The 15,287-nt window shown below is 26.6% G+C and overlaps 1 protein-coding gene across 6 annotated transcripts in view; it reads right to left on the reverse strand.

Annotated features, from left to right (window-relative positions):
* Window positions 1–1,998: 1,998 nt before the first annotated feature.
* LOC111635919 (sodium-dependent phosphate transporter 1-B-like) overlaps window positions 1,999–15,287 on the reverse strand; it is a 51,205-nt gene continuing 37,916 nt past the window's right edge. For all 6 annotated transcript variants that reach the window (XM_023381057.1, XM_023381053.1, XM_023381056.1 and 3 more), the window contains 7 exons: window positions 10,879–10,932; window positions 10,668–10,804; window positions 10,511–10,586; window positions 5,573–5,646; window positions 4,680–4,813; window positions 4,403–4,588; window positions 1,999–3,791 (listed from right to left, as the gene is read on the reverse strand). In XM_023381057.1, coding sequence (XP_023236825.1) covers window positions 3,551–3,791; window positions 4,403–4,588; window positions 4,680–4,813; window positions 5,573–5,646; window positions 10,511–10,586; window positions 10,668–10,804; window positions 10,879–10,932 — 902 coding nt within the window. In that variant the 3' untranslated portion in view covers window positions 1,999–3,550. The remainder of the gene's footprint in view (window positions 3,792–4,402; window positions 4,589–4,679; window positions 4,814–5,572; window positions 5,647–10,510; window positions 10,587–10,667; window positions 10,805–10,878; window positions 10,933–15,287) is intronic.

Raw genomic sequence — 15,287 nt, forward strand, 5'->3', positions numbered from 1 at the left:
AATGAAATATTCATTAAGAGATATGACACATGACCACTTTTATGTCTTCACCCTGTCGACCTTTAATTAAGAACCAAAATTTAATAGCATTAATGCCCCTTTATACGCAAGCTACAGTGCCACATTTCGTTTCTTAAACTTTACCCATTCTGAGATATGGTTTAATATCTCAGAACAGAAAACAAAGAAATTAAACAAATTAGACGCCAACACACAAGCGCGCGCGAATTTTTCCCCTTTATTGACTTTTTCAGGGGTTCGGGAGGTCTCCAAGCGTGTAATTTGCAAGTTGGTAAGTAAAAAGGAGTCGGAGTCGGCGGATATTTTGACGACTACCACTCCACAGCCCTGCATTTATCACAAGAAATTTTACTTTGACTTTGATCTTTCTTTACAAAGAGAACTTCCATATCGGGAGACCATCTTGGCCTGTTATTCTATATGCAAAATACACTCTTAAACCTCGTTATTTGTAATGAAATTTTTAAAATGCTGTTTCAATTAAAAATGGCAGATGGTATTACACACTTTAAAAACTTTATGATCGGAGAAGACTTAGCATATTCTTTAAAAATTATATATACATAAAAAAATATTGAGTTCTAGAAGCCCTATTTATTTAGTATTGTTCCATAAGAAACAAGGATAAAAATAAATAAAATGCTTTCCTGTGTAGTCTTCCTATACCTTTCTGTAAACAAAGCATAGTATCAGCATCAAATAGCTATTTCATGCAACATGGTAACTTTTTCATTATTATTTGTCTCTATTTTATTAGATTGAGACAGAAAGGGTCCCACCAAAATTTATATTTAAAGTCGGAGAAGGTCCCATGATAATGTCATAAAGTGCTTTCATGATAAGACTACACAGATTAATTGCTATTATTTGCCAAATTCAAATGTTAATAAATTCTTCTATACATAAATTAGCATGTATATTTTTAAAATGATACACATTTTACACTATTATGATTTTAAGAAATTAGATCATTCTCAAGATTCATGTCTTAATACTATTATACTTAAATATTTATATAATGTAAGAACTAATGAATCAGAAATCCCAAATTGAAAAAAATTTAAATCAATAGGTATATATAGAAAAAAATAAAGCAAAATATTAGTTTAGTGGCTATATTTTTTAAATGAACACTAGCATTTTGTTGTTTATATAAATTTGTCTTCATTTATATATAATACAGTAAATTTAAACAATTTATTCTCATGTTTCTGAATTAAAACAGAGATGCTCCTTAAATGTGAGGTGCTTCTCAATTTCCAGCAATTCTTTATCACTTCCAAAAGTCTGTATGTAATGATAATTTTATAGCATTTCCTGTTCTATATTTTCTGTTTGTTACATTACATTATTTTAAATTATATTATTAAGTTCTACTTTTCTATATTTTTAAACTATATTTATTAATTTTTTCCCCCGAAAATCCTAATTTAAGGGAGTTTAATCTTGAATTCAAAGCCATAGGATACTTTTAAGTACTTGTATGTATATATCTATATAAAAAAAACACAAGACATACAAAAAATGAATACAAATATTTTATTTTGAATATCCTCAAAACTTAGACAAGAATTTTTCTGAATATTCTTAAAAAATAGTTCTTGTTTTACACATTTCGTTATTCTACATTTGAGTTTACTTTAAATAATTTGATGAAAAAAATTTCCTGTTAACATAGCATTAGCTTGAGAAGGCACTGAATTATTTGCAATAATTATTACAATGTTATTTTTATTATTATTACTATTAAATAAAGAAATGTGTAATAACAATTTATCAAACTTTTTTGTTTTTTGAATGTTAAAATAAATTCTTGTACTGTTTTAAGCGTTGATAAAATTTCAATATTTAAGTAACGTATCAAGAACGAGTCAAATGAATTTATAAAATGAAATGGGACTAAGAAAATATATAAATGATTAAAAATAACATATAACTATAAAATAAATATTCATTACTTTAAAAATTATATATGACTTTTTAATGTTGTAAATAAACTTGATAAATCAAATCTTTAATTCATTTTTAAGTTCCACTGATCAAAAATTAAACTAAATATAATTAAAAACTAATAAAATATAATGTAGTTATTGTAAATAGTTCAGCTTGCTATATTAGCCATAGAATTATGTTAAACAAAATTTTGACAATTTATAATAAATGGCAACAATATCTAATACACTTAACTTCAAATTACTAATAAACTAACATAATTACTAATTTTAAGTACAGTACATCTTTTTCTTTTTTATTTTCCACTCCTTTTGGAACTTTATCTTCTTTAATTCATAAAATGACGACTTCAGTATATCACTCAACCAACCACACACAACATTACACAGCAGCATAAATGTTTATTTAACATTAAACTAGCATTTTTGCTCATATTTAATGACCTCCTTCTGGTTTTCTACTCAAAAATCAAACACTTTACTAAAAGCTAATGGAAAAAAATAGAAAAAAATTACAGTAGGACATCAATTATTTGAAACAATTTGGGACTGGGGTTGTTTGGATAACTGATCATTTATGAAAAAAATATATTAAAAACAAAACTGTATTTGTAAGACGTGTGATACAAAATATATACAATATTTTCTATCACACGTCTTACAAATACAGAATATTGTATATATTTTGTGATACAAAATATATACAATATTTTGTATCACACGTTGCATAAAGTAGTACATTAAAGTAGGCCTACAGTTTAGGTTGGCAGGAAGGGAAAGTGCTGCAGTGCTACAGCATTAGCGGAAATTTGAATTTGCCTACTGGAACACTTTCAGTTAACCGATGTTTTGGTTGATTGGTATTCGGATAATCGATACTCTACCGTATCTTGTGTTTGGCAGTCCCAGGTTTTTTTGTTCTATTCTCTGTTAGCTTTTGTAAAATGTTTGCTTTTTGAATAACAAACCTTAAGGAGGTCATTAAATATGACCAAAAACATTAGTTTAATGTTTAATAAACATTTTTGCTGCTATAAATGGTTGATGAGTGATTGTATCTTTCCAGCAAAAGGTGAGATTCTTCAACCAGAATCTATTCAAAATACTTATATTGTGCCAAAATAACTCCTACATTTTCATATTTATGATTAATCAGGAACTTTAAGATTTTCATTATCAATTTTAACGATAAAAATGAGATCTATATCTACATATAGTTTTAATCAATATGATACATGATTAAGATCATATTAAAAATATTACTATGATGAAACTATGAAAAATTTTCATTTGACTCTTCTTGCAATAACAAAAATCAATAAATAATATTTTCTAAAACTTAAAAATTTTGCTTCAGATCCTGCTTTAATTTGAGATTATATTAAAAAAAAATACAAATAGCATTTTTCGGAGATGATATGCATTATACGTGGATCGTACGTAATGGAAATATCTTCTGCATCTCTCAACATATAAGCCTATGAAGTTTCATATACAGAAATTATTTATATGTATATATATATACTTGATAAAATGTTTATACTAATATTTTACATATTCAAAATAGATCACAGATATCAGCAAGCAACTGCATAAAGGATAGCCATTACGGCAGCGGACAATCCACACGTTACTGGTAATGTTAGCACCCAAGCGAGAATTATGTTGCCAAATAAGCGCCAATCTACTCCTTGTTTCGAACGAATCCATCCGACAAACACAATGGAGCCCACTTTACAGTGTGTTGAGCTAACTGGCAACCCAATTTTCGATGCTAAAAGTACTGTTGTTGCTGCTCCAATTTCAATGGTAAAGCCACTGCAAAATAGATAATAAAATAAAATAATAATGCATTTGAGTCATATACATATTTAATAAAAACTGCTTTCAATTTTTATGAAAAAATTTTAAATCTTTATGGGGTTTTTAAAGTAATCTATAAAAATGAATGTAGAAAAGTGTATGTAAGATTGTGTATTCAAGAACAATGCAATGAAATTGGAAGTTTGGATAAAAATTTCATAAACATCATTATTTCTTGAAACAGCAATTTCATATTTGCTTTCCAGAATAATACAAATAAACAAATAACAAATTTATCAATATTGGCACTTGAACTGGAGGAGTAATAAGAGGGAAAGCAAAGATTGTAAATGTAAACAAATATAAATGAAATGTGTTACAGATGTAAGAAGGAAAAAGAAAATTGGGGAGTGAACAGGAAAGTAATGCCTAAAAATTAGGATATACCTGGTATAAAATTACATAAGAAAGAAGTTTCTTTCTGTAGGAAAATAACTACAAAATGTTTATGAATATCAACTTCATAAGATATATTAAATTATATAAAATAAAAACTTTCACTCTTTAGCTTAAATTATCTAATTTTAATGCAAAAATAACTAAAAAAAAAATAGAAAGAAAATTACCTAGAAGGTGTAATTTTAGTTAAATCTTCTCCTAAAGTTTTAATAACTCTTCTTCCCCACACCCAGAGTCCAATACTAATACCTATACCACCATATAGTAAAATAAGAATAGGTGTTGACGATTTCTGATGAACTTCTCCTTCAGCATAAATCATCCAGATGGCTACAACTGGCCCCACTGCGTTACTATAAAAGAAATTGAAAACTTTTAATATATTTTGATATGCTAAAAAAAAATTTGAAATATATTTATAATTTAATTATATTTGTTTTATACCTAACGTCATTGCCTCCGTGAGCAAATGAACCAAATACTGCCGTTAATATTTGTAAAAGAGAGAATAATTTGGAAACTTCAGGTTTGTCTTCTTCGGATTTCGATTCTAATGGAAGTGTCATACTCTGTTGGTCCTTTTATAAACAAAGAGTTAAGAGAAAATTAATTACTTCTTACATCTTTACAGATGATTTAAGAATACAAAACATATAAAATAACTTTCCAAATTTTTGTGATAATCCTTTGAAGATGAACAAGAAAAAATATTCATATATTCAATTTATCAGTTAATTATTTAAAATATATAACTTTTAATTTTTATAGTTTAAAAATTGTTATTTTGAAATAATTAACAGAATTCAGTTATAAAAATCATCCTTAAACACATACAAAATGTGTAAACGGGTACCTTTATTTTTTAATGTTAGTTTACATTTGATATGGCATGAATTTAAAACAAAACTTTCAATTTAGATTTTTTTTTTGTCAATCATCATGATTTTTATATTGCAGAATCTCTTGTTTCCCTTCATGGAAGCTCAAAGTTCCATGGAATGTAGTTTAGCATACACCACCTTGAAAGTTTTAATTTGTTGTTCATGACTTTGTCTTTAGAACATTTTTAAATACAAGTGTTATGTTTACCAAAAATTCAAAGTTTGTTTGTTAGAGACTGTGTTTCTTTCATTAATAATTTAATTTAATAAAATAGCATTTGCTCAAATGATATGATACGAATGAAACTGTATATAGTTATATAAAATGTGTACTTCTGCACTCTAAATTAGTTTATTTTAGAGTGAATTTAATCAATGATTATGATGTATTTCATCTGAATTTTAAAAAATGATGATGAGAATTATTTTTTCCTGTCCAAAAAACAATTAACTTACATCAGACATTTTAATAAATGTAATTTCAGTTTTTCCTTGAACCAAAGAATTACTTGAATTAGTAGAAGCATAGCCTAAAAATATAAAATAATGAAATGTATATAAAACTGATATCATATAAATTTTATTATAAAATCATATATAAATTTAAAAAATTGATTTTAAATTAAGGTCACAGCCTCTTCCTTATTAAAGAAAATAATTAGAGTTAATTACTATAATTAATATTTTAAAAAAATCTATTGCAATCTCATAAATTCATTTACCAATAAAATTCTGTTAGGTTTCATGTTAGAAATCATTCAAATGGTTCTGAAGATTAAAATGCTTAAAAAAATTTATTATAAAGCATTCACAACTTCGAATACTCGTTGTTTGGTATAAAACCACACACACAAATACCCAAAACCAATAAATTTCATAAATATTTTTATTCTTTTTACTGGTTTTGGGTATTTGTGTGTATAAAATTAATATTTCAGTTCTAAAAAAGGAATTGGATAATAAAATAAATAAGTCATTCTTTAGAATTCCGTTCTTTTTGTTCAATTTAAAATTGACAAAGCTTAAATAACTCTACAAAAGTATTTTTTTTAAATGTATGTTTATGATTATTTTTCATTAAAATATTGCTCTCATTAAAACTGTGTTTTTGCAATGTGCAGAACAATCACCATTTAATTAACTATTCAATTTCTAGAAAAAACTAAACAGAATTTCATTTGTAAATTGTAATCTATTAATTATTATTTCTTTGTTAATAATACTAATAATAATAATCAAATTACAACCCAACAATTTTTAAGCATAGTTTTTCAAAATTATATTTTACTTATTGAATCAGCTGATTGCTTAATAAAAATCGGTCAACTCTTAAATGAAACTTGAATATAAACACTTTCTATAACTATTTTCTAATCTTTCTAATTTTTTAAATATATTTTTTTCTTCTTCCAACATTTTAACTTGATTTCATCATCATCAAAAGTTTTATGCTCTTGGACAAACATACTGGATCATTGCTTAACAACACAAAAAAAAAAAAAAGACAAATAAAATATTAAATTTAAACCACAGACAAACAGCCACATTCACCATTATTGGTTTTTAAAATATATTTTACACTCTTTTTTCTATGTAAATCAAATAATATTATATATATATATATTTATCCATAATAAATAATAATAACTCATCAATTTAAACTTCTGATAAAGCTACTACATAAAAGCAAAAACTGGTTTTTGTCAGTGGTATCATGGTATGCCAAAAATGGCCACTAGGGACCCCCTAGCTATTATTTAAATTAACAATTCAGTATATTATTATTATTTTTTGTAATAGAAAATTATTATTGATATGAATTTATTATTTATACCATGGATTTAGTATGCCCCGATGCCTGCATCGGGCTATAATATAATATAATATAATAGAAAGATTAGAAGTACGAAATAATCTAATAATCTTAACCTTTGTTGTTATTTTTTGCCCAGGCAATGCTGGGCTTATCTGCTAGTATACATATAATTATAATATTCATAAATCTAAGTGAAAGCAGTAATATATATATAAACATCAACTCAAACTGAATGATAAACATTTTAAACAAATCAGTTCACTTTTTTAGTTTATTAAAATTTAAATGCCAAAGTTTAATATTATATACATAATAATAAATTGGACCTGATGATTAATTAATATTAAACCAAATATGCAACTGCCAGATTTTTTGTGTACTAATTTAAGTAACAGTATGCAGACGCATTACTAATTAGCTACTCAGACCTCCATTCAATGTTCACTCCCAGAACTTCAACTTTAACCTGTATGGTTTATATGGCTTTAATTAATATAGTTCTGGAAACTCAGATCAAATAAAGGTCTGGATAATGTAACTGATAATGCACCTGCACAGATGATGGCTCAACTCCTGCTCTAGGTCAATCTTTCCTGCCAGATTATTTCTAAATCATTTAATTTATTTATATTTAATTTCTTATTATTGATAATGATACAAGATGATTGTCTAACTGTCTACCTTCTTTTTAAATACAGTTTTCCCCTCAGATCATCTTATCCATCATGCATTCACCAGGTGCACAATAGGGATGGCTAAGAGAACAGGACCCAACATAGGCTACTCATAAAAAAAATCTGACGTCATTGACTTAAACTTAAACCTGGATCTATCAGAGCAACAAAATCATGCCTTTATTGCAATAGTTACCTAACAATCTAACCACCTAAGCAAAATTATGAAGTTAATTAATTAAACTATTGAATATTAGTTGTAACATATCCCAATAAATTCAACAAATAGGTATTTCTTTTAATCAAAAGGTGTCAATATGGAACAGAGGGGATATATCTTTCTCAACATTTTTGTACTAGAAAATTTTCTTCTTCCAAGCATATTTTTATTTTATACCATACTGCAAAAATTAAAAATAGAAATGTACACAAAATACACATCTTATTTTGTATAATCACTCAAAACCTTACAATGAGAAATTTTTCTTACTCATTGTCTTTGGCTTGTCCCCACAATATTTATACAAATTTATCCCAATGGATTAAATGTTATTTGTTTTAATTATAACAACGTCAAATTCATATTATCTAAAATTTTATTTCAAGTAATTTGTCTTAATTCTATCAAAAGAAAAAAATTCTTGAAATCTACTCTTTGAATATCATATAGTAATGCTATAAATATTCATTCCTTAACACAAATAAATAATCTTAAAACTTCAGTCCACTCCAGCACTAAATATTACATACAGCAAATGTGTTTTTGTTTAAACCAAAGTATTAACATCCATATTATTATAATTATAGTACTAAATGAAGATACAAAATATCAAAATTTCTTGAATTTTATTTTTTCATTAAATCAAATAAAACATTTCATCTGTTTCATTCTTTTATTAAAATGTTTAGTAAATAATAAGTTTTCATTTAATTTAATAACAGAAAACGTAATATAAAATTCATCGTATCATTTGAGAAGTGAACTTAATACAGTAAAACTAAATTTATATGTGAAATTCTAAATTAAATAAAAATTGAATATATAAACTATATATTTTTGTTGAGATAATCCTAAAATTAATTCATAAGATAAGATTGTTCTAATGCATTCACACCAGAGAAAAATATTTAAATATTTTCTACGACAAGAATGTATTTATTAAAGACAATTTAAATCAATTCAATAACTTATTTTATATTATAATCACCAAAATTGAATATACAAGAAATGATTTTTCTTTCTGTACAATTAATGGATAGACTTAAAATAATATAACATTTGTCAAATAATTTCAGAAAATCATATTACAATAAGAGTATTATAATAAAAACGATTGTTCATTATCTAATTATCAATTCTGTATAAATTAAATGATACTGATATACATAATATATATACAAATTTTATTACTGCATCTTTTTTTTATTAAAATAAATTTAAATTTGAAATTTCTTAACATTTCCATAATTAAATGAAAACAATAATTATTTTGTAATCTTTAGCAATATTTGCATAACAGTTTTTTGAGAATTTTACTTGTTCAGTTCTGAATATCTTTGGTAAATATGTCTCTAATTGAAATCTAATTAGTAGAACACACTATCAAACATCTCTATTTCAGTGTGTCCCAATAATTAAACACAGCAAATTATATTTTTAAAAGTATAAATGACTACTTAAATTAGTATGAATATAAAATATAGATTCAGATCTCATATGGATCCAAACAGTTTATCTTCTGTTTCTTTCTTTGAATTAATGTTAAATTATATTTGTTGAATTTTGAATATTGAAATTTTAAGAATGTATCGTAGATAACAAACATTAAATAAGAACTTTATTTAAATTAGATTTCATATGAAAACTGAAGTAATGGTTCTTATTTTTCAACAACTTTTTCAACAATGATCACAACATTAACCTTTCAGACTAAAGAATAAAATCATATATAAACTCATTCAATGAAAAAGTTGAGGCTTTATTATTGAATTACTTATATTTAAAATGTGTATATACATTTTATTTTGAAGGAATTGAACTAATTGAATGAGGATTAAAAAAACCCTCCAAAGTTAAAAAATTTAAGAGTTTATTTTAAAATTAAACTCTTAAAAAAATAAAATTTTAAATCATTTTTGATGTTAATAGCTTTGAGACTACAGAAATATCAATAGCACAATGCTAATAAACTATTAAGCAGTAAAAACAGTAATTTAATTTTGCAACTTTCTATGTAAGTGGGACCTGAAAAATGATATAATCAATTTCTTTCTACTGCAAAATTTGTATGCATAATATGTGTATTAAATACATAAATAAATATTACAGTATGATACAAAATAATTACAAATTATATCAATAAATGTATTTTTCATAGAATCTGATTAGTAGAAATAAAATTTTAAGTTCAAATAAATAAATATCTATCTATAAATTAATGCTAAGAATAAGCTGACTTCACCAATAAGTATAAAATTTATTCAAGAAAATCTAATTTTTTTCATAACAAAATATGAAATGGAACAGAAGCGTACAGAATCTTGCCCCATGACTATAATTACTCTCATAATTAAATTCAATTAAGATGAAAATAAAAAACAGACGAAAATACTAATATGATTTTAAAAACTAAATGAAATCTATTTAGTAGAATATTGAGAACAAATCACGTCAAACAGTACAATAAAAGACAGCAGGAAAAATAATTAAAATATGACTAAAATATGGTGAATATGGCCATTATTAATAAGGTCAAACATAAAAATACATATCCAGTAGAAGCTATTAAAAAACCCAAAGCAGGTATTTAATAATTAATAGCATTATGGATTGTTTTTTATGTTTATCAGCAATAAACAGTAAGAAAATATGAATTGTTTGAAATATAACTACAGGATATTTACCATCTGAATCATTTGGTGTTGATATAGTTGTTTGTTTAGAAAGTGGTATGTAATCTTTGTTACTTGGAATTATAACCTTAAGGAAAATTTAAATAGCATAAATATAAAATATATATTTCAAATATAAACTATTATAAATTTTAAAAATATTCTTTACCTTCTCTATGCCATTTGCTTTACAATCACCATTCTCTAGAATATGGTCCTTCTCTTTATTATGAATGTTGTTAATTTCATTTTGTTTATAAGTTATACATTCACAATTATTTGCTTTCAGGTTTTCTAATTGGAAATCTATGAAGAAAATAAGAAAAATATAATGCCATGTTAAAATTTTTAAAAATCTGAGAAAAATAAATAATTCTCACCATGTGCTTCATTTTCTATATCATTAGAAATATCTGATTGTTCTTTCATACCTTCTAATATTAAAAAAAACAATGTTAGTTAATTTTGATTAAAATATTGCTTCATAGGAGAGATTATTGTGAGTGATATTAAAAGTTTATAAATTTAAATGTAAAAAATCTATACATTTATTTTCAAAAACTATTTAATCATGTTTCTGTAATGTAATATAGAAAAAAACTGTAAATTTATGGATTTTTAGACTAACATACAAACAGATTTCTATTAAATTTATAATTCTGCTGTATAAAAATTGAATTTTTGCAGATTCTGCCAGTTGATTATGAAATGTTTATAAATCATATGTATTTTACCAGCGATAGCTTTGTTGCACACGGTACATCTTTTGGCAAACAATTCTCCAAAGCAGTCAGCGCAATAAGGTTTTTCTTCGTAAGTAGTGAAACGTTGGCCCGCTAGACACTTTTGACAATTAGTACAACGGAAACATTCTCTGTGCCACGGTTCATTGCGGTAAATCACTCCGCCGGTTGTTATTATCTGATTGCACTTATTACATCTGATAGAAAATTTTTGCTCGTAACAGATGGTGCAATAGATTACGTTGTCTCTCGGAACGAAACTCTTTGTTCCGATCGGATTATTGCAGACCGAGCAACAGAAACACTTCTCGTGCCAGTGCTTGCCTTTATATTCCATCTTTTTAGTGCCTTAAACATATCGTGATAGTTTGAAATTTTATAATATTATTACTTTACGCATTAAAGAATAAAACGTAACAAACCTGCTCGAAATACTTCGTTGCATTCATCACACCTACTGGAAAAACAATTATCGTAACACGAAGAACAGTAAACTTTGTTTCCTTTCGAACCAAAGGGTTTATTGATAAGTTGATCCTGACATTTGAAACACACGAAACAACTTTCGTGCCAATGTTTATCTTTATACGAAAGGTCCTATTGTAAATTAATGCAAATGTATTCAGAGATGTCGAAGTGATTGAAATAAGAAATTTCATAAAATTATACTTTTGAATCAACTCCGATTTTTCGTCCACATTCGTCACAAATATTCGAGTATGTTCTTTCGAAACAGCGGATACAATATGGATTTTCTTTTTTCATCACGTAGCGTTGACTAGTCAGGGATTCGTCACATTTCCAACAACAAAAATGAGTGATGTGCCAATCTTTGGACATAGCCTTGGTGTATTCTCTGGCAAAAATGAGCTGAAAAGAGATTGGAAGTTATGATTTTGTTGTACTGTATAGTATATGCAGATTTTTGTGATACTAACCTCATCACAAGCCGCACAACGAGGTTTAATTTCTTCTGCATAATGACGTTCACAATATAATTTTCGATCTTTTACACAGTACACGAGATCTACCAACAATTCATTGCATACGCAACAAACGAAACAAGATGGATGCCACATAACTCTTTCTCCAAATTTTGAAGTAATTATTGCAATGTCTCCTCTGATCAACGTTCCTCCACATTGAAAGCACTCCTAAGTAGTTAAGAAGATAAAATTGAACATACAGAATTGAGAATTTAATGTCAAATCTTCAATTTTATACCGTTGTTTGTTCTACAGCACTTTTTACGTTACCAATATCTAATGCCTTTTCGTTTCGATTATTAATAAATTCTTCATAATTAGTTTGATACTCGCGATCCAAAAATCGGCAATAATATAATGCGAAATCCTGTTTTGGAAGCTGAATCATCAGTTGTTGATCCCGATATTTTTCTCCAGGAGTTCCCAATCGAGGTACTTTATCAGCAGGAATTTGTAAGAAATAATCACGGATCTGCAAGAATAATTTTCAACTTTCATCAGAATTAGTTTAGGAAATACAGGGTGGTTATAATTAAAGTTGCGCTACTCAGACCTGTCTAGAGCCCGTTCTCGTGGTTTGATGAAACTTGATATATATGTTATATGGAGCATGGGGGAAAGGAAAATGCAAAAAAAATATATATATTTAGTTCGAATTTTTACCAACATTGTAAGGCGTTTTGAACATGTGATTGATGCAAATGGATTGCACATTAAACAAATGTGAATAAAAACCTTTTGCGTGTTTCCATTTTATGTTTCTTGTTCTTCATGCGCCATTTTTTCACCTAGTGGTAAAAATTCGAACTAAATATNTACTCTTAAATATACAAAATAGATAATTTAAAATATTTTTGATAATTAAATTGTGCAAAACTATAAACAATATAATCAGCTATTGAGTAAATCTGTATAAGTTGAATAATTTTGTATCATTCAAGTATAGGTGAATGTATGCCTAGTAAATGGTGCACATTGAAAAAACTGACTAATATAACAACACTCAGAACATATCAATAATAAACATGTGACCCAATTTTAGATTTACGATTCCCTAGATAAGCCTTGAGAAGTCCTTTCATGTAAATTTATAGATTGTAAAGTTATATAACATGATACTTGATATACAAATGTTCTAGCTAGTACTGGATTCTAAGTATGAAGCTAAAACTGAATATGAATAAAGTCTCACATGTGTGCAGATAAGAACATATCTGCACACATGTGAGACTTTAAAAGCACCAAGTCCTAAGCAAAAATTAGGCTATGAATACAACAGTCATTGCTAAGATCAACACCAATATTAGTCAAATCTAGAATAAATCAGCAGATAGGAAAGGCATGTATTATTAATACAAAAGATTTAAAATCACTTAATTAATATCAATGTAAAGCAATGAATCTACTTAAGATGACAAAATATTCAAATCATTAGTAAGTTTTGTAACCAATCAACAGTAAAACTATAAAATCTTTATTACAGAATTAATGTTTAGTTAATTATCAATCACTATAGTCTGTCTATAGAAGAAATCAACTTAACAGCAATGTCATATGCAATATTGTTTCAGTTAAACCAATCAGCACATTCCCTAATGATGCTGGCACTTTTCACTTAATATGTCAAACAATATGTGAATTTTATTTTATTTTCTCTCACTAGATGAAAGAACTACTTTTCCATTAATTATGTTAATATTTTATAGTATTCATTAACTGTAAAGAATCATGCATTTAACTACTACTATAGCAAACTTCCTTTATTTCAATACCAGAATACGAAACTTCCATAACACTATTTATAATGGAGGCGATGCATTTAACAAATAAGGAAGAAACTGGAAGCAACTTGCCACAACTAAGTGATCAATGGCTGATGCTTGTTGGTTAATACCAAGTTGATTCTTTCCACAGACAGACTATAATCAACTTCTTTCTCAGCAGAAATAACACTAACTGCAAGCATTTTCTGAAAACTGATATATATTTTTTTAATATCCAATTTTCTTCACTATTTTTAATTATTCCTCTTGCTGCTCTCAGAGCTTATATCTCTTTCTGTATTAATTAAAATATATGTTATAATTAAAAAGAATAATAATATAATTTAACTGATTAGTTAATANATGATCTCTACAATGACACCCTTGCCCGTCATTTCCAACAGGTGTTGAAGAAGAGAGAGAAACAGACTACCTTGGACATGTTTTTCAAGAAGCAATCTGCCAAAAAACAAAGGATGGAACAAGAGGAGATGACCCTGCAAGCTCCAGAAGCCTCTCCTGAATCTAACTCCAATTAAAAAGCAATAAAAAGAGACCTGCTGCAATGTGTAAAAAGTCTGTATCTGTATGAATGTGTAAAGAAAGTGTTCCTCCACCTCCTCCACACATCATCTGACTACCCAGCATAATTGGTGACTGCTCCATTTTCATTTTTTTTTTTTAACGGTACAGTACAGTCATTTTATGCTGTGGAACGAATTATATGTTTTAACATGCATTTCTATGGGAAAATGCATTTCGTATAACGGACTTTTCACTTAACGGACGTGCACCTGGAACGGATTAAGTACGTTATATGAGGCACCACTGTATTTTTATATTTCAATTTTATTTTTCTATATAAATACAGAATAAATTATCTAAACCAACTGGAAAATAACTAGTTATGATGAAAAATTTTTGATGTTATAATAATGACATTATTCCTCCTGCATAAAATACTGAACATTAAGATGTACTCTTAAATATACAAAATAGATAATTTAAAATATTTTTGATAATTAAATTGTGCAAAACTATAAACAATATAATCAGCTATTGAGTAAATCTGTATAAGTTGAATAATTTTGTATCATTCAAGTATAGGTGAATGTATGCCTAGTAAATGGTGCACATTGAAAAAACTGACTAATATAACAACACTCAGAACATATCAATAATAAACATGTGACCCAATTTTAGATTTACGATTCCCTAGATAAGCCTTGAGAAGTCCTTTCATGTAAATTTATAGATTGTAAAGTTATATAACATGATACTTGATATACAAATGTTC

Source organism: Centruroides sculpturatus, unplaced genomic scaffold, assembly GCF_000671375.1.
Source record: "Centruroides sculpturatus isolate CEXI.00-Female unplaced genomic scaffold, Cexi_2.0 scaffold1063, whole genome shotgun sequence".
Taxonomy (NCBI): domain Eukaryota; kingdom Metazoa; phylum Arthropoda; class Arachnida; order Scorpiones; family Buthidae; genus Centruroides; species Centruroides sculpturatus.